At 41.5% G+C, this 21,348-nt stretch overlaps 1 protein-coding gene across 1 annotated transcript in view; it reads right to left on the bottom strand.

Moving 5' to 3' along the window:
* Nucleotides 1-719: 719 nt before the first annotated feature.
* TMEM17 (transmembrane protein 17) overlaps nt 720-21,348 on the bottom strand; it is a 111,695-nt gene continuing 91,066 nt past the window's right edge. Inside the window, exons 3-4 of the mRNA XM_073596984.1 lie at nt 19,553-19,666; nt 720-1,314 (exon numbers count right to left, since the gene is read on the bottom strand). Of these exons, the coding sequence (XP_073453085.1) occupies nt 1,081-1,314; nt 19,553-19,666 (348 nt within the window). The 3' untranslated portion in view covers nt 720-1,080. The remainder of the gene's footprint in view (nt 1,315-19,552; nt 19,667-21,348) is intronic.

Below are 21,348 nucleotides of genomic sequence, written 5' to 3'. Positions count from 1 at the left end.
CGTCTGCAATCCGCCCTCAAACAGCTGCTCCATGGTCTCCAATGTGAAAGCCCGAGGGCTTTCACACTGGAGCGGTGCGCTGGCAGGACGTCAGGAAAAGTCCTGCTAGCAGCTTCTTTGGAGCGGTGATGGAGCAGTGTGTTTACCACTCCTCCACTGCTGCTCCCCATTGAAATGAAAAGCCCCTCCGCTAGCGGCCGAAATGCGCCACAAATCCGACGATAAAATGCCACTAAAAATAGCAGCGTTTTACCGCCGACGCTATGGGCGGCTCGGTGTGATAGTTGTCTAAATTGGGCCCAATTAGCCATTTTTATGTGTTTTGAATCATTAGTGTTACAAGGTCTCAGGTGTGAATGGGGAGCAGGTGTGTTAAAATTGGTGTTATCGTTTTTCGCTCTCTCATACTGGTCACCGGAAGTTCAACATGGCACCTCATGGCAACGAACTCTCTGAAGATCTGAAAAAAAGAATTGTAGCTCTACATAAAGATGGCCTAGGCTATAAGAAGATTTCAAAGACCCTGAAACTGAGCTGCAGCACAGTGGGCAAGACCATACAGCGGTTTTAACAGAATCAAATGTCACCCAGCAACTCAGAACATCAATTCAACAAAAATTTTTATAATCTTACTTGCTTACAGCTTGCAAATATAAAAGGCAGGTGGAGTACACAAGAAGAATGGCTATGGAGAATACGTTTTAAAATTCATATTTTAAAATATCTTAAAACCTGAAAAAAAAAAGTGGGCACCAACCTCCTTTTAAGGCACGTTCATGCAAATGTGTTATTTTCAAAACATTAACAAATGTCAATATTCTCATTGCACACTTCCTGGAAAAGGCTTGAGGATAGCAGGTGCGGTAGTAACAACCAGCTGGAGACTGGAAACATCTGAAACGTTGCATATCTTTGCTGTGATCTGATCATTCGTAAATAAAAAGATCCATGGTGTGCTGGGAAATATATATATATATATTGATTTTCAAAACATTAGGTTAATTTTAACACTCATCCCCCAATAGACATTTATCTTATATCATTGTCTCCCACTTGTAGATAATCAAAAGTGTCACCATTTTATGCTTGTTCCACTAAGTTTCCAAGTTGATGAAATCTGCCTGCCAGACGTTTAGTAGTCCTCCGTAGTGTAAGTGATGACACAGGGATCTGGAAAAGCAACAATACGACGAGAATTCCATGGGATACCCGCTCAAGGGGTAATGGCTCTGCTCCTGGATCAAATATAAGGAAGAGCAGAAGAGGGAGCTGCAACAGGATACTGAGAAGCCAAAAACCAGCAAGTTCTGGAACCTAACATAGAAACAACATAAAATAATTGAAAATCAAGTTCACCTGCATTTCCTAATTTTCACCATTTACCTCTTACTATTCGGTTATGACCCCTCTGCTTTTTGAAAATTAACATTTGGCAGCCATTTTTGTAAACACGGGAGCTACTATGAGTACCAAAAATGGACCCTAGAGATTAGACTAGCCTGACTGTATCTTCCAGGTACCTGCAACGCAGTGCAGCCTCAGCAGACAAGTGCACGTGGGTAAATCTACACAGAAGGATTTATGATGAAAATAACACCAAATCCTATTTAACTGTTCTGCAAAGTTCTGTACCTCATGGTATCTGCTTGTACCTTGATTTGGCACTTTGGTAAACCCCAAATCTGAATGCACATTGTCTGATATCAACTTTCTCTGATTGTAGCTTTAGTTGTCCCCTCCTAGCAACACACAATACAATGCACTGTCGGATGCAAGAATGCGTTTACCAGGGCAAACTCAAATGCAGCGCAACTACATCTGTGCTCACAATAACATAAATAAATCAATCTGTGCAAAGAATAATACTTATAATAATATACCTCATACAGAAATATATGTATCTTAAAGCATGATAATACAGTATCTCACAAAAATGAGTACACCCCTCACATTTTTGTAAATATTTTATTGTATCTTTTCATATGACAACACTGAAGAAATTACACTTTGCTACAATTAAAGTAGTGAGTGTACAGCTTGTATTACAGTGTAAATTTGCTGCCCCCTCAAAATAACTCAACACGCAACCATTAATGTCTAAACTGCTGGCAACAAAAGCGAGTACACCCCTAAGTGAAAATGTCCAAATTGGGCCCAAAGTGTCAAAATTTTGTGTGGCCACCATTATTTTCCAGCACTGCCTTAACCCTCTTGGGCATGGAGTTCACCAGAGCTCCACAGGCTGTCACTGGAGTCCTCTTCCACGACAACATCACGGAGCTGGTAGATGTTAGAGACCTTACATTTGAGGATGCCCCACATTGCTCAATAGGGTTAAGGTCTGGAGACATGCTTGGCCAGTCCATCACCTTTATCCTCAGCTTCTTTAGCAAGGCAGTGGTCATATTGGAGGTGTGTTTGGGGTCGTTATCATGTTGGAATATTTCCCTGCGGCCCAGTCTCCAAAAGGAGGGGATCATTCTCTGCTTCAGTATGTCACAGTACATGTTGGCATTCATGGTTCCCTCAATGAACTGTAGCTCCCCAGTGCTGGCAGCACTTGAGACCTTGTAACACTAACGAGTCACATGACACCAGGGAGGGAAAATGGCTCACTTTTGTTGCCAGCCGTTTAGACATTAATGGCTGTGTGCTGAATTATTTTGAGGGGACAGCAAATTTACACTGTTAGACCCCTTTCACACTGAGATGTTTTTCAGGCACTTTTGGGCTAAAAATAGCGCCTGTAAAGCACCTAAAAAACGGCTCCCCTGCAGTCCCAGTGTAAAAAGCCGGAGGGCTTTCACCATGAGGCGATGCGCTGGCAGGACGTTAAAAAATCTCCTGCAAGCAGCATCTTTGGAGCGGTAAAGGAGCTCCTTCACTGCTCCTGCCCATTGAACAGAATGGGCACCGCTGCCGAACCGCCGGCAAAGCAGTGCTGCAGCGGCACTTTGCGGGTCATTTTAACCCTTTTTCTGCAACTAGTGGGGGTTAAAAGCGTCCCGCTAGTGGCCGAAAACCCCCGCAAAAACGATGGTAAAGCGCCGCTAAAAATAGCGGAGCTTTACCACCGCTGACGCCCCAGTGTGAAAGGGACCTTATACAAGCTGTACACTCATTACTTTACATTGTAGCAAAGTGTAATTTCTTCACTGTTGCCACATGAAAAGATAATAAAAATTTTACAATTTTTACAATTAAATATTTACAAAAATGTGAGGAGTGTACTCACTTTTGTGAGATACTGTATATATATATATAAATATATATATATAAACATACTGAGAAAACCAAAAAAAATGTGATATAGGTAAACAAATGTAAAGGTGAGTCCAAAATCCACAAAAAGTGTCCTTGTGTACAAAAATCTTTAAAACAAATGAATAAAACAAAAAATCTTGCATAAAGTAGTGCTTCAAAAGTCTTGCACCACAGTGTACCACCACCTCACACTCTGGGCCCTTACCTCACGCTTAGACCCACACAAATGCAAGGTCAAAAAATGGCAGTCTCAATATTGGGTATATACAGTATCCTCTTCCTGTCTTCAGCCCCACTGATATGGCATGTACAATCTCTTTAAATGGCGAGACTCCCATCAGTGCACACATACATGGGTTACCTATGATTAAGTCACGGTCACGCGATGATCATTGCACATGTCTGCATGTTGGCTAACTCTAGCATCTATCCAGGACCCTTAGATTTAATGTTTATATGTTTACCATCTAGTGCACTGGATGTCACTAGTGCACTATATTTATGAGTATTTTACCTTTTTTTTTTTATAAATTATGATACTTTTGGTATTGCATCATGATGGTCTCCCCTTTTCTTTCCATGCATGTGTACAGATGGGAGTCTCGCCATTTAAAGAGATTGTACATATCATTTGGTTTTTTTTAGCAACCTCTCAGACATCTTTCTCTGCTTTTGGTACCCTTCCCTCTATGCTCATCAGTACTGTTACTACTACTTTGCCACCAGCAGCACAATCTGGTCAGCCCCCTGCAACCACTTGCAGGACTCACTCCAGCATTTAAACCAAAAAAGAAACAAAAGTTATTCCTACTCATATATCTCTGCCACTATCCATGCTGCCTGGCAATGGGGTACAGGCCGCCTCCATGCTGCCTGTCGACAGGGTCAAGTCCGCCTCCAAGCTGCCTGCCGAAGGGGTCAGGTCTGCCTCCAAGCTGCCTGCCAATTGAGTTCAGTCTGCCTCAGTGCCCGCTAATGGGGTTCAGTCTGCCTCAATACCTGCTATGATCTGCAATGATCTGCTGTCTGCTAAGCCTGACTCTGGTTATCCACTGTTTGCTGCCAAGCCTGCCTCTGATGATCCACTGTCTGCTGCCAAGCCTGCCTCTTATGTTCCCATCATATATAATCCCACTTTGAAATATAACAGGGATTTGAAAAAATTAGTTGATTACGGTATTAAAAAGGGAATTATAGATAAAAAAGACGTGACACACTTCCGGTTCTGACGTAATTTTCGGTCTCGTGGGAACGCTGTTAATGGTGTTTGCTGCATCCTCTGATTGTTTCAATGCTTGTTTTTAACTTACTTTTGTAAGTATAACCTTTTATGCGCAATAAATTTTCAATCTTACGTATGGACATATGACTCTGTGAGCTCAATATGGAAGGGCGGAGCCTCGGAAAAAGGAAAGCAACTCAACACTGGCAGACATTAAGGATAAACCTCAGAGAGAAGAGATGACCAGCGAGACGGAGAGCACAACAGAGGAACCAATCACAGCAGAGCATGCAGAACTTTCCGCCTCTCCTGAACCGGCACAGTCTCCAAATACACAAGTGGGCAGCACCATGAGTGTCCCCCCAGCAGTGAAGCAATCTGTATTTATAGCTCCCCCAGGCCTGACAGAGCACGGACAGTCCAATCCAGAAGATGTGGATATGTACAGCACCAGATCCTGAATGTGAGCCCGGGACGGATTATATATATATATATATATATATATATATATATATATATATATATATATATATATATATATATATATATATTCTATGTAGGGGAGTCTTTTTACGCAGAATTTCTGCCAGAACAATTTTTGTAACCTGCAGAGTCCAGAGCTCCTCTTTACTTCTCATGTTTGATAAAATAAAAAGCAAAATGTTTCTCATGTAAATTTTCAATCTTAGCATACTTCACTATTGGTCCCCCCTTTTTCTTCCCTTTTGGGTACCTGTTTTTCGTATGGCTGATTATTAACACTGAAGGATCGTTTATCATCTCATCAGTGAACCTGCCATCCTGCAACATTCTTTGGATATCGTTACAGCTTTTACTGACTCCCAGTCTGAATAGCTGGGTGTCATTGTGATTTGGTGAGTGGGGACACATGTGGGGGTATCTTGTTACACCTGAAAATTTTTCTGCAACATTTTCTCTGCACTTTCCGCACACCAGATGTGAAGCATTCCCTGCATTTTTACACACTATTTGTGAAGCACCTTCATAGTTTTGTATGGACTTTATGTTTTTTGTTATCACTTATTATGGGTTTTTGTTTGTGAGCGCTGTATTTATATACTTTACCACTATGTTCAAGTGTCTAGCACTTTGTGTATAGCAGCTCCATTCAATCATTTTTTACCACCAATTTTTTTACCACCCATTTTAAAAATATAAAAAAAAAAAAAAAGAAAAAAAATTTCACACCATCAGCGCGAGTTTATATATTTAGATTATATATTTTCCCTAAAGATAAGAAAGGACATGTATTTCTTGTTCCACTAGTTCCAAGGGTACCCATTATGTACTATCTACCCAACATACACAAATCTCTATCTAATCCCCCTGGTAGGCCCATCATCATAGGCCCAGCATTGATTCAGTTACAGCCTCAGAATTTCCTGGTAATGGTGTATTTGCATAATCTCCTGCTGGGGGGGAGCCAATCACAGCCGATCCTCTCCTTGTGATCTTTCTTTTTAGGAGAGTGGTGATGTACGTACATCCCAATTCCCTGATGACATATCTGATGAAACGTGTTGAAAGGAGCCAGGATGTATGTCACCACGCATATGCGTCAATCGTCGGCCATCTTTGATGTGGATATCACGGAGATTGTTTGTGAACAGGGCTGTTTTATGCTTTGCATTTTGGTAAGTGCAATTCTAATTAATAAATGCTATTTTATGGTATGGATGTTTAAAGGGCCACACGTGATTCAAGGAGGAGGATCGTGGCAGTTGCTAAGAAGGATCTGAGTGCCATTTGCTGTGGATGTTCGTTTCTCAATTGGAGCCCTTATGCAAAGCAGTTATGACCGCTCTATAATTTGAGGGTCAAAATCCTCTGGTAAGCCTCCTTTTCACACAAGAGTGGTGTGCACTGGGGTGGCTTTAGAGTGACTCTTTGAATTTAAAGGAGTAATACCAAGCATAGGTAAGTATTCTGAAAAGAAAAAAAAAAAAAAAAAAAAAACCCACACACTTCTCTTTTAATATCTGTCATTGAGAAGATTGGGATCTTTACATGATTTGCCATATTGGAATTGGGACTTTTCTCACATGAACTTTTTTTCACATTAATTAACCTTGGCTTTATTTCTTTCTTTCGCTGGATTATTTGTGTTATGTGATATTATGAATTTTTATGATTAACATAATTAATACATTTTTTAAGTTGGGGTATCTTTACCAGATAATATCTGCTATTGCACTGGTTTTGATATTTTCTCACAAATGATTTCAGTGCCTAGAAAAAGTATTCATACCCCTTGAAATTTTCCACATTTTGTCATGTTACAACCAAAAACGTAAATGTATTTTATTGGAATTTTATGTGATAGACCAACACAAAGTGGCACATAATTGTAAATTAGAAGAAAAATGATAAATGGTTTTCCAATTTTTTTTACAAATAAACATGTGAAAAGTGTGGCGTGCATTTGTATTCAGCCCCCCTGAATCAATACTTTGTAAAACCACCTTTCGCTGCAATTACAGCTGCAAGTCTTTTTGGGATGTCTCTACCAGCTTTACGCATCTAGACAGTGACATTTTTACCCATTCTTCTTTGCAAAATAGCTTAAGCTCTATCAGATTGGATGGAGAGTTTCTGAACAGCAATTTTCAAGTTTTGCCACAGATTCTCAATTGGATTTAGGTCTGAACTTTGACTGGGCCATTCTAGTACATGAATGTGCTTTGATTTAAACCATTCCATTGTAGCTCTGGCTGTATGTTTAGGGCCGTTGTCCTGCTGAAAGGTGAACTTCCACCCCAGTCTCAAGTCTTTTTCAGACGCTAACAGGTTCTCTTCTAAGATTGCGTTTGTGTTTGGCTCCATCCATCTTCCCATCAACTCTGACCAGCTTCCCTGTCCCTGCTGAAGAAAAGCATCCCCACAACATGATGCTGCCACCAGCATGTTTCACGGTGGGGATGGTGTGTTCAGGGAGATTTGCAGTGTTAGTTTTCCACCACACATAGCCTTTTGCTTTTAGGCCAAAAAGTTAAATTTTGGTCTCATCTGAGCAGAGCACCTTCTTCCACATGTTTGCCGTGAAACATGGTTTCAAACTGCAAATGAGACGTTTTATGACTTTCTTTCAACAATGGCTTTCTTCTTGCCACTCTTCCATAAAAGCCAGATGGCTTTTTACGACTATTAGTCGTGGAGTGCACGACCAATAGTTGTCCTGTGGACAGATTCTCCACCAGAGCTGTGGATCCTCCAGAGTTATCATGGGCCTCTTGGCTGCTTGTCTGATTAATGCTCTCCTTGCCAGGCCTGTCAGTTTAGGTGAACGGCCAGGTCTTGGTAGGTTTGCAGTTGTGCCATACTCTTTCCATTTTTGGATGATGGATTGAACAGTGCTCCGTGAGATGTTCAAAGCTTGGGATATTTTTTTTATAACCTAACCCTGCTTTGAACGTCTGCATAACGTTATCCCTGACCTGTCTGGTATGTTCCCTGGCCTTCATGATGCGGTTTGTTCACTGAGGTTCTCTAATAAACCTCTGAGGGCTTCTAAGAACATCTGTAATTATACTGAGATTAAATTACACACAGATGGCCTCTATTTACTAATTAGGTGACTTCTGAAGGCAATTGGTTCCACTAGATTTTAGTTAGGGGTATCAGAGTAAAGGGGGCTGAATACAAATGCGCGCCACAATTTTCACATATTTATTTGTAAAAAATGTTGAAAACAATTTATCATTTTCCTTCCACTTCACAATTATGTGCCACTTAGTGTTGGTCTATCACATAAAATCCCAATAAAATACATTTACGTTTTTGGATGCAACATGACAAAATGTGGAAAATTTCAAGGGGTATGAATACTTTTTTCAAGGCACTGTATATTGTTTGATGTGTCTGGTGTCAAGGTATTGTGTCAGTTGCAGGATTTTACATAGCAGACCAGTGCAGATTTTCTTTCTTTTGGAACTCTGCTGATTTTCTGGCCGCTGCCCAGCCAGACTTTGCTAAGTCTCTGGCTGATGCTCAGCCAGACTTTGCTAAATCCTGAGTGGGTGGCCAGCTGGACTCTTAACGGGATACCCAGTCAGCTTCCAGGCTGAGGTTGCATCAATCCAGATGCACTGCTACTATTGTTGTTTTTGAAGACAGTGAATAGGTGATTGAAGAGTTTACTGAAGAATCCAAAAAGAAAATAGTAAAGTAGTTAAGGTAAGACAGGCCATACATTATGCGATTTTCAAGAAAAAAAAAAAAAAAAAAAAAAAAAAAAAAATCGCTCAATTTCCCCATCAGCAGTCAGTGTTGATGGGGGAATCCCTCCCGCAAAACTATCGTGTTCTCCAGGCAGGGGAGGCCAACTGGAAATAATCTTGTGTAAAATTTGGACATGCTGGTTTTACCCAAGTCAATCAATGGATCGACCTGGATACAATCAGCCTGTCCATAAACGGTTCGAATCTCGGCTGGTGAACCAGTTAAGATTTGAATCACCTGTGGGCAGCTTTTGAGTGATTTCTCCCTAAAGGAGAAGAGGTCCATCACATTAAGACACTAGCAAAAAACTGGGGGCGTGGCCGGCATCCGAGCAGCATGGACGTTCTCCTCTAAACTCTGTGTAAGCCCGGGATTCATCGACTCACACAGTGCATCGGGACCTCGTTTTTGACCTCGTTTCTGAACGGGAAAAGCACCCAGAGACCCTCCTATCCCCCCTGCAGCGTGGCATGATGTCTGCCAAACGTAAAGGGGAAAGGCACCCTTAGAAAATAACGGCATATTTGAACCAGCCGGACGAATCCAAGATGGCGCTGCGGCTGCAGCACCTGCTTCTCTCCCCTCCCGACTCTCAGACTCACAGAGCCACAGCACTGGGGACGAAGAAGAGGGGTTTATGGAGCTCACCAACCCTGAGCAAGGCTTGCCCACCTCCTATCTTGGCACTCCACAAACAGGCAGCCCTGCTAAAGCTAGGATGAGGCTGGACACAGACCACACAGCAACACCAGAGGTAAGCCTAAACCTTATGCATGCTGTTAACCCCTGCAGTGCACCTGACCCATTTGCCAGCTTCCCTACTAATAATCAGCCTACACTACACTCAAAGACATGCTATCCACCCTCTTGAATTCTATGCAGTCAGATATGCTAACCATTATGCAGTGCCTACATGCCGATATATCCTCAGTCTCAGGCAGAGTGTCACAAATTGAAAACCAATGGGGGGGTTTTGCATTGACCGTAAACAACCTCGTTGATGCACATGAGGATAAGCTTGAGGATCACGCTTGGATCAAACACAAGCTGGTGGACCTGGAGGACAGGTCACGTCGCAACATCAAAATCAGAGGAGTAGCGGAAACAGTGCAACCCCACGAACTAACAAGCTATGCAAAAGGGCTTTTCAAAGCATTACTGCCCGACCTTAAAAGTATGGAAATGGTGATTGGTCGTATCCACCGTCTGCCAAAACCGCGATCTCTTCCTAACACCATTCCACTGGATGTGATTTTGCGCATACACTTTTACCATGTCAAGGAACAACTCATGCGGGCATCCAGAAGTGAGAAATCCCTACCGGATCCGTATTCACACCTCCAAATATTTGCTGATTTATCACAATATACCCTCCATTTGTGTAGGGAACTAAATACAGTTACCAAAGCATTGAGAAACCATAATCTTCCATACAAGTGGATATATCCTGCTAAGCTTTTGATTACTTACAAAGGGGCTAAATTCACAGCTTCTACCCTGAATGAAGGATTGCAACATCTTCGCTCATGGGGAATAATCCCAGAAAACACAAATCCACCATCTGAGAATCGCAAGCACTCTATCCCGCATACTGATGTCCAACTTACTCAGTGCCCCCGCTACTCCTCCAGTCGCTGAACAGGGTCCTACTAAGCCAGCATCTATGTCCCGGTCTGTTACATGGCTCTTAATAGGCCACTTGAACTTTTTCCCCACAAGTTAGCCAAATAAGTGCACAGCACTTTCCTGAAAGGCCGACTGTTCGGCCACTTGGCACACAGTTCTCCGTTTTTCTTATCTATTTTTTTTTAGTTTTGTGTCATTGTTTGTTGCCTACCATTTCTAGTCTTATTTTACCATACAGCTTAACCTCGGGGCATATACGCTATAGAGCTAACACTTGCTGACAACTTCTACAGTACTCCTACCAAGCTAACATCTTAGATCTCCTTGGAAGTTTCGTTTCCTCAACATTCAGAATGACTATCAAATTCCTGATGATAAACACCAAAGGCCTCAACCATCCAGCAAAAAGGTCTTCCCTTTGGAAACTGGCTAAGGAATCTCACTGCGACATTTTATGTGTGCAGGAGACACACTTCAAAGCCTCGTCTTCACCTAATTGCTCCAATAGTCAATTCCCGCATATCTTCACAGCAAGCACAAACTAAGAAAAGAGGGGTATTAATAGCAGTAAACTCTTCTATAACCTTTGAACTGCATGACAAGGTACTGGACCACGAGGGCCGTTACATCATACTAGAATGTTCCCTAAACAACTCCTTGTTTACTTTAGTAAACGTCTATGCGCCAAACGTTCACCAAATCAGCTTCCTAAGAAAACTCAAAAGGAAAATTGACACTGTTCAAAAAGGTGCTCTTCTTTGGTGTGGAGATTTTAACTTAACTCCGGATTTCAATTTGGACTCCTCCATCCCATCCAGGCACCGTAATCTTTCCTTGGGTCCTCTCCTGAAAGAATTTCAGTTGCAAGATATATGGAGATGCCAGCGACTTGACTTTACCTTCTTCTCACCGTGTCATAACTCAGGATAGACTTATTCCTATCCAATCAGTGGACGCTTCAGAAAATCTCAGCCTCTCACATCCACTCGATAACCTGGTCAGACCACTCTCCAGTGAGTATTACCTTCGCGAACTCTTCTCACCATTTACCAATTTTCTTTTGGCGGATGAACACTAATATTCTCCAGAAAGACCTCTGCAGCACTATTCTAAAGGACCATCTGGAACAGTTCTTCATTACCAACAAGGACTCAGTCTCTAACCCAGCAACAATATGGGCAGCTCATAAGGCCTACATGCGGGGTATTTTTATTCAGCAAAGCTCTAGGGCTAAGAGAAAGAGATTGCAGCGCATAGATACCCTCATTAAAGAAATTAATGATCTTGACTCCTCAAACAAACAAAAACCAACCGATCACTTAAAAACCAAACTGGGCCAACTCCGTTTAGAACTTTGATCCATATTATTGGATCAATTTGAATTCAATCACAAACACTTTAAATCTACCCAATATGCCACTGGTAATAAAGCGGGGAAACTCCTATCCAAACAAATTAAAGGGTCACGCACTAAATCATCCATTCCCTTTCTTTACCACCCGTTCACTAAAGAAAAATTGATCAACCCCCAAGATATAGCTAATGCTTTTAGTGCATACTATGGCTCCTTATATAATTTGAAAGAAGACCCTGACACTAAGCAACCCACACCTTCTGACATAACAGCCTTTCTACAATCTATTCATCTACCCACTCTGTCCACTCTCCAAATTGAAACCTTGAACTCCCCATTCACCACTCAGGAAATAGCAAAAGCTATCACACTCCTTCCTATCAACAAAGCACCAGGGCCTGATGGCTTTTTTGCCAAATACTACAAACAATTCACACCTCTTCTATTGGATCCTCTCACTTCAGTATTCAATGCGGCTGCAATCTCTTCCTCTGTCCCTGATGATATATTAAAAGCTTTAATTATCACACTGCCTAAACCTGGTAAAGAGGCCTCTTCCCCTAAAAATTTCCGCCACATATCATTATTGAATCACGATCTGAAACTTTTTGCCAAGGTAATAGCGAGTAGAATTATTGACATCCTCCCCGCATTGATCCACCCAGATCAATCGGGGTTCACAAAAAGGAGACAAACAGTAGACGCTACAAGGCGTATAATCAATATTATTCATCACACCAATCATCAGAAAATGCCTTCTCTGCTTCTAGCTCTGGATGCAGAGCAGGCATTTGATGGAATACACTGGTCATATCTCCAGCAGACCTTACAAAAATTTGGATTCCAAGGTCACATTTCATCCGCTATAATGGCTCTTTACTCCAAACCCTCAGCTCAGGTTTATTGTTCGGTAATGCTCTCCTCCACTTTCCCTATATCAAATGGGACCCGCCAAGGCTGTCCCCTATCCCCGCTGATTTTCAATCTACTTATGGAACCATTAGCCCACAAGATTTGCTCCCAACCAAACATTGTAGGAATTAAAAAAGGCACTGAGGAACATAAAATTAACCTATTTGCGGATGACGTAATTCTTATGTTGTCAAACCCACAATCCTCTCTAGATGCTGTGTACTCAACACTGCAAGAATTTAGCCCCATCTCCTATTATGTCAATGAGTCAAAATCCCACATCCTAGGACTTAATATCCCCCCTACTACCCAATCGATCCTCTCTGACTGTTTCCCATTTCTCTGGGTGGACAAATCTATAAAATACCTCGGAATACAGCTCACAGCCAATCCTAAATTCTTATTCCAAGAAAACTTCATTCCCTACCTCCAATCCCTACAATCTGAATTAGCGCACCTTGCCAACTTCACACTCTCATGGATGGGAAGACTGGCGTCTTTCAAGATGCTTAAGCTCCCACAGCTATTATACCTCTTCTGCAACCTACCTATTCTGATACCTGCATCATATTTCCGTAAGCTACAGACAGTGTTAAACCACTTTATCTGGCAAGGGAAAAAATCGAGATGCTCACACGCTAAGCTCATCAAACATAAAGCAGCTGGAGGCATGGGTCTACCCGACCTCAAAGATTATCATCTAGCCACACTATTAGCACAATTAAAGGTATGGTTTACGCCACACACATAGAGTCTATGGAGGAACTTAGAAACCCTACAAGTTCCAGGTAAGAACCTCCACAGCTGGATCATCAGTACACTTCACAAACAAAAGAAAGATACACTTCCATCTCCTACCGTATTAGTGTCTATGTCAGCCTTCCAACATCTGATCCTGAAATCTCCACATAGAGGCTCCCTAACACCTATCCCCATCCCACTAAATACGATCTCTCTTCTAACACCGGGCATCAGTATTTCACCATGGACAATGAGAGGCATCACCCTAGCTTCGGACCTATACACATCCGGAGCACTTAAATCCTTCCCGACACTTCAAAAGGAGTTAAATCTCCCTAATAAAGAGTATTATCAATACCTCAGAATCACCCACTGCCTAATTCATTCATCTGCAATATTCTAAAACGTTCCTACCCAACTACTGAAATATTGGTTCGAGGAGAGCCTCACATTAAAGGTATATTTTTTTCTACCAAACGTTAAAAAGTAAATCATTCTTCACTAAAACTCAACCCCAGAACAAATGGGAAATAGAACTAGGAAAACAATTCTCAGAAGAGCAATGGAGAGCGGCCCTAAATGTGCCATATAAAGCAACCAAATCAGCCAATTTATGGGAATTATCGTATAAGATTGCCTTCAGATGGTATCGAACCCCACATATCCTACACACAATAGACTCCTCCAGATCTCTATTGTGTTGGAGAGAGTGTGGCTCCCACGGTTCACTCTTACACATTCTGTGGTCTTGCAGATTCCTCACTCAATATTGGTCTGATGTTTTCACACTCATCCAAAGTGTCACCCACATCTAGATAAATCCCTCTCCAGAACTTGCCATTTTAAATTTAGGAATTGAGAAATTCCCCTACTCACTCAGATGTATAATTACACACATACTGTTAGCGACTAAATTGATCATCACACGTAACTGGCGTTCTAAACTAAGTCCTTCTTGCTCAGAAGTCATAACCACTACTCAACTACACAGTACTTATGAATGTTTGTTTGCATCAAGCAAAGGCCGTCTACGCTCCACACAAGCAGAGTGGTATCACTGGTTCATCTGGTACAAAGAAGTGTTTAATAAGCCTAAACAATAAGGCCAGTGTATGTTATATAGTTGCTCACACTGTTCTGATCACTTATTCTGTGTACCTCTGTTGTATCATTATAGTGAACACGCTGATATATGTAGACAGCCGACATTGTTACAGGAATGATGGCAACATCTGTTACCCCTGTGCTCAGTTCATTGTTGTCCATGTTAGAATATCACCCACATACGGCAATAGATTATTAGACCTTCCTCTAAAAATTTCCCTATTTTTGTTGGTATATATACACGAGGAGACGTGTCTCTCTCTCTCTCTCTCCCCCCCGCCACAGCTTGCACCCTCATGGGGTGGCGAGGGAAGCTGAGGAACACTCCTCATTCCTAGCCATGTTTTGATACTGTTCATATACATGCTTTATAACTGTTAACTAACTTAGCACGAGTTGTTAGTATTATGATCACTTTGCCTATTGTATGACAATTTTACATATCTGTTTACTCTTATGTTCTTTATGAAAACCTCAATAATATTGAAAGAGAAGACACTAGCAAAAAACTGAGGATTCGTGTAGTGGGGTAGGGTTATAGGGGGAATACCCAGGAACATGTAAGTAAGAAAGTACCAGCCTATAACCCAAAGTCTAACAATGCTCCCCATTGTTTTTAGAAAGAAAAATGTTAATACAGTACCTTTTAAAAAATGTGAGTGATCCAAACAATATCTTACAATAGTGTGTGCAACATGTTGTGCTAGAAAACTGCTATCCTTCAATCAAAACAAAGTTGATGTGCAAAAATAAACTGCACATCATTCATTAATTAATCCCAAGGTGCAAATGATATTAACTGCTTCCCACGCGCGCCACTGTAAAATGATGGTCAAGTGGGAACCCTACTGTTCTGAGAGGTTGTCATATGATGTCCTCCTGAGAACGGACCACACTCTGACACGATCTGTCACCTGCGGTGTCCACCGAACACTGCAGATGACTGATCAGTGTACTGGCCCGCTGCAGGTACCATGTGATCACTGTGACCAATCACAGCAGATCACATAACCGTTTTAAACAATGAAAGGCTTCCTTTCATGCCATTCATTGTATACAAGTGTGTTGCTAGCTGTGATTCGTCACAGTGATCACATGGTACAGACAGGGCCACACACAGCACACACAGCAATTTGTACCATATGATTAGCTGTGGCCAATCACAGCTAATCACAACATTACAAAGTGTCTACACACTTTCATTCAGTAAAAATATTTTCTTATAGCAGTGAAATTCACTGCTATAAGCACTTATAGTATGTATAAAAAAAAATCCTGATCAACTCTCCAGAGTGGTACAGTGTTATTATGGTAACACTGTATTGCTCTGGTCACAGTATGTAAAAAAAAAAAGAAAAGAAAATTACATACTGTCACCAGTGTCCCTGGTCACCGCCATACCAGTTACAGTGGGGCAAAAAAGTATTTAGTCAGCCACCAAATGTGCAAGTTCTCCCACTTAAAAAGATGACAGAGGCCTGTAATTGTCATCATAGGTATACCTCAACTATGAGAGACAAAATGTGGAAACAAATCCAGGCCGACAATTACATCGTCTGATTTTTGAAATAATTTATTTGCAAATTATGGTAGAAAATAAGTATTTGGTCACATACAAACAAGCAAGATTTCTGGCTCTCACAGACCTGTATCTTCTTCTTTAAGAGGCTCCTCTGTCCTCCACTCATTACCTGTATTAATGGCACCTGTTTGAACTTATTATCAGTATAAAAGACACCTGTCCACAACCTCAAACAGTCACACTCCAAACTCCACTATGGTGAAGACCAAAGAGCTGTCGAAGGACACCAGAAACAAAATTGTAGACCTACACCAGGCTGGGAAGACAATCTGCAATAGGCAAGCAGCTTAGTGCGAAGAAATCAACTGTGGGAGCAATAATTAGAAAATGGAAGACATACAAGACCACTGATAATCTCCCTCGATCTGGGGCTCTACGCAAGATCTCACCCCGTGGGGTCAAAATGATCCCAAGAACGGTGAGCAAAAATCCCAGAATCACACGGGGGGACCTAGTGAATGACCTGCAGAGAGCTGGGACCAACGTAACAAAGGCTACCATCAGTAACACACTACGCCGCCTGGGACTCAGATCCTGCAGTGCCAGACGTGTCCCCCTGCTTAAGCCAGTACATGTCCGGGCCCGTCTGAGGTTTGCTAAAGAGCATTTGGATGACCCAGAAGAGGGTTGGGAGAATGTCATATGGTCAGATGAAACCAAAGTAGAACTGTCTGGTAGAAACACAACTCGTCGTGTTTGGAGGAGAGAGAATGCTGAGTTGCAACCAAAGACAACCATACCTACTGTGAAGCATGGGGGTGACAACATCATGCTTTGGGGCTTCTCTGCAAAGGGAACAGGACGACTGATCCATGTACATGAAAGAATGAATAGGGCCATGTATCATGAGATTTTGAGTGCAAGCCTCTTCCCATCAGCAAGGGCATTGAAGATGAAACATGGCTGGGTCTTTCAGCATGACAATGATCCCAAACACATTGCCCAGGCAATGGAGTGGCTTTATAAGAAGCATTTCAAGGTCCTGGAGTGGCCTAGCCAATCTCCAAATCTCAACCCCATAGAAAACCTTTGGAGGGAGTTGAAAGTCCGTGTTGCCCAGCGACAGCCCCAAAACATCACTGCTCTAGAGGAGATCTGCATGGAGGAATGGGCCAAAATACCAGCAACAGCGTGTGACAACCTTGTGAAGACTTACAGAAAACGTTTGACCTCTGTCATTGCCAACAAAGGATATATAACAAAGTATTGAGATGAACTTTTGATATTGACAAAATACTTATTTTCCACCATAATTTGCAAATGAATTCTTTCCAAATCAGACAATGTGATTGTCTGGATTTGTTTCCACATTTTGTCTCTCAAAGTTAAGGTATACCTATGATGACAATTACAGGCCTCTGTCATCTTTTTAAGTGGGAGAACTTGCACAATTGGTGGCTGACTAAATACTTTTTTGCCCCACTGTATATGATGATGCTGTATTGCACTGGCGAAAGTATGTAAAAAAAAAAAAAAAAAAAAAAAAAGTAAAAATAAAAAACATTTTTTTTCTTCATTTTCCAAAAAATTGGGACAAAAAATGACAGCTTCAAAAAAATGTGCCATGCCACTTACTAAATACCTAAGACTGTCTACTTTTCAAAGAGGTCATTATGGGGTATTTGTACTGTCCTGACATTTTCAGGTATTACGAAATGAGATTGTTTGATTGTTTTTCAGATACAGACTAACTTATATACACTGATTTGGATTATTTTCACCAAATAAATGTAGCAGAATACATTTGAGGCTAAAAAATTTATAACAGAAACAAAAAAAAAGTGTTTTTTGTTCAAAATTTTTGCCCTATTTTCATTAATTTAGCAAAAACATAAAAACACCAAGTGGTGATTAAATACCACCAAAAGAAAAAACTCTATTTTTGAGTCATATGGGTACAGTGTTGCATGACTACGCAGTTGTCATTCAAAGTGAGACAACGCTGAAAGCTGAAAACTGGCCTGGGCAGGAAGAGGGTAATAGTGCCTGTTATTGAAGTGGTTAAAGTATGTTACTATTGTAAGATATTGTTTGGATCACTTACATTTTTTAAAGGTATTATGTACATATTTAAGCATAGGACTGCTTGACACTTTATTGACATACTCAGTTTGACGTTTTTACAGATATACCTTTGACTAGGGATTGCACAAGTGTATAATATTTTAGACAGTGATGCTCTTTTTTGAGACATTTTTAGCATTCGGAAGATGTTGCTGGATTCTTTCTTAGTGTTTGGCAGGCATTGCAGGCAGATGTGTTAAATATGGACCTGGATCACCTGGCAAGTCTATGTCCAAAATGTGCCTACTCTGTAGCCTTAAATCCTGCCAGAAAGGACAGATCTTGGGGTAATCCCACGAGATGCATAAGAGAAAACTTATTTGTCTGCAGCCTCTTCAGCATAGTGACAATAGGGCTGGGAAAATTGTAGTCAATCAGGAGACTCTACCAATGGTTGAGGAGTTTATAGCAGGTTTCCTGTCTTGGAGTCTACTGAAGAGGTACGAGCGAGTTTTAGCATTTGTGGAAGCTGTGATTCTAAAAAGATCTAGGTTCCCTTTCCCATTCTTTAATGAAGGCAAGCTTGCCTTAGGTTCTGTATGTTGCAACATTTTGTAGAACAGGGATAAAATCCTAGAATGAGGGGCAAGTGCATAATCTTATGAATGTAACGAGGGAGCTCACAGGCAGAATAAGAGAGAAGAAATTCCTGTTGATTTTGTCCAAAAATACAAGTGTATGGGTGGTCAGGCTGTGTCTTCAGATTATTTAGGTTGGTGACTTGGGCTCTTTAACCATTTGCCAACCAGCTCATGTAGATTTACTGCGGCAGGTTGGCAGCGCTGCACGAATCGCCGTACCTGTGCAGCGGCTCGCAGGGGCGTGCCCGCGGGTCGGGCGGGCTCGATGTCCGCTGGTGACCCGCGATCGCCTAGTACAGAGGCAGAACGGGGATCTACCAATTCTAAAGACTGGTAAGCTGCAACATATTACACATTTTTAAGATTTAGATATATTTTAAAGTAAAGTGTGAAACTCATTCAGTTTAAAATAGAAATGCAAGGTAAAATGTGAATATAAAAAAAAAAAACATTGTTTCCCTTTTTTCAAAGGTGATCACATGACCTCTGTTCTCAGCTGCAAAAGGGGCTTAGTGTTAGTGAGTTGGAGTGGAAACTGCAGGGGGTTCAGCACGAGGCAGAGGAGCAGCAGTACACTGATCTTTCCAATGATTATCTGTGCAGGGGGGCGTGTTAGCACAAGTCTGACTATTGTAGTATAGACAGGCTGAACTCCTAAGTAGAATGCAAAGAAAAAAAACAGACCATGCTGGAATGGATGTGCTTTCATGCCTAGTATGGTCAGTTCCAAATAGGAAATCGGGGGACTGGCCAGATAACCAGGTGTTTCAAAAACAGAAAGCAATGCAAAGAGAACAGGATATACATGGGCAAAATTATGTGGCTACTTTGTATCTACCATGAAGCAAAACTGAATTGATCACCTTTTCTTGCAGGTTGCCGCTGTATCCAAGAAAAAGTCGGATAACTTCGATTACAGACATCAGGATGAGCAGGGTTACCAAAATGAATTTGTAATGATCAGGTAGAAGTACATACTGAAAAGAAAAGAATATATCCATTATATATGTAACATGTGAGAATCAATATGTTAAAGAAGGGGCAACTGTATGCACACATAAATATACAGTCGGGACGGAAAGTATTCAGACCCCCCTTACATTTTTCACTCTTTGTTATATTGCAGCCATTTGCTAAAATCATTTAAGTTCATTTTTTTTCCTCATTAATGTACACACAGCACCCCATATTGACATAAAAACACAGAATTGTTGACATTTTTGCAGATTTATTAAAAAAGAAAAACTGAAATATCACATGGTCCTAAGTATTCAGACCCTTTGCTGTGACACTCATATATTTAACTCAGGTGCTGTCCATTTCTTCTGATCACCCTTGAGATGGTTCTACACCTTCATTTGAGTCCAGCTGTGTTTGAATATACTGATTGGACTTGCTTAGGAAAGTCACACACCTGTCTATATAAGACCTTACAGCTCACAGTGTCAGAACAAATGAGAATCATGAGGTCAAAGGAACTGCCTGAAGAGCTCAGAGACAGAATTGTGGCAAGGCACAGATCTGGCCAAGGTTACAAAAAAAATTTCTGCTGCACTTAAGGTTCCTAAGGGCACAGTGTCCTCCATAATCCTTAAATGGAAGACGTTTGGGAGGACCAGAACCCTTCCTTGAGCTGGTCGTCCGGCCACACTGAGCTATCGGGGGAGAAGAGCCTTGGTGAAAGAGGTAAAGAAGAACCCAAAGATCACTGTGGCTGAGCTCCAGAGATGCAGTTGGGAGATGGGAGCAAGTTGTAGAAAGTCAACCATCGCTGCAGCCCTCCACCAGTCAGGGCTTTATGGCAGAGTGGCCCGACGGAAGCCTCTCCTCAGTGCAAGACACATGAAAGCCCGCATGGAGTTTGCTAGAAAACACCAGAAGGACTCCAAGATGGTGAGAAATAAGATTCTTTGGTCTGATGAGACAAAGATAGAACTTTTTGGCCTTAATTCTAAGTGGTATGTGTAGAGAAAACCATCACCTGTTCAATACAGTCCCAACAGTGAAGCAAGGTGGTGGCAGCATCATGCTGTGGGAGTGTTTTTCAGCTGCAGTAACAGGATGACTGGTTACAGTTGAGGGAAATATGAATGCGGCCAAGTACAGGGATATCCTGGACGAAAACCTTCTTCAGAGTGCTCAAGACGTCAGACTGGGCCGAAAGTTTACCTTCCAACAAGACAATGACCCTAAGCACACAGCTAAAATAACGAAGGAGTAGCTTCACAACAACTCCGTGACTGTTCTTGAATGGCCCAACCACAGCCCTGACTTAAACCCAATTGAGCATCTCTGGAGAGACCTAAAAATGGCTGTCCACCAACGTTTACCATCCAACCTGACAGAACTGGAGAGGATCTGCAAGGAGGAATGGCAGATGATCCCCAAATCCAGGTGTGAAAAACTTGTTGCATCTTTCCCAAAAAGACTCATGGCTGTATTAGATCAAAAGGGTGCTAAATACTGAGCAAAGGGTCTGAATACTTAGGACCATGTGATATTTCAGTTTTTCTTTTTTAATAAATCTGTAAAAATGTCAACAATTCTGTGTTTTTCTGTCAATATGGGGTGCAGTGTGTACATTAATGAGGAAAAAAAATGAACTTAAATGATTTTTTTTTTTTTTTAATCCAAATTAAGTTTATTGAGAAAAAACACA

This window comes from Aquarana catesbeiana, linkage group LG08 (genome assembly GCF_042186555.1).
Source record: "Aquarana catesbeiana isolate 2022-GZ linkage group LG08, ASM4218655v1, whole genome shotgun sequence".
In the NCBI taxonomy this organism is placed as follows: domain Eukaryota; kingdom Metazoa; phylum Chordata; class Amphibia; order Anura; family Ranidae; genus Aquarana; species Aquarana catesbeiana.
Note: the sequence above shows the minus strand (reverse complement) of the source record. Positions and strands in the feature narration are given on the sequence as shown.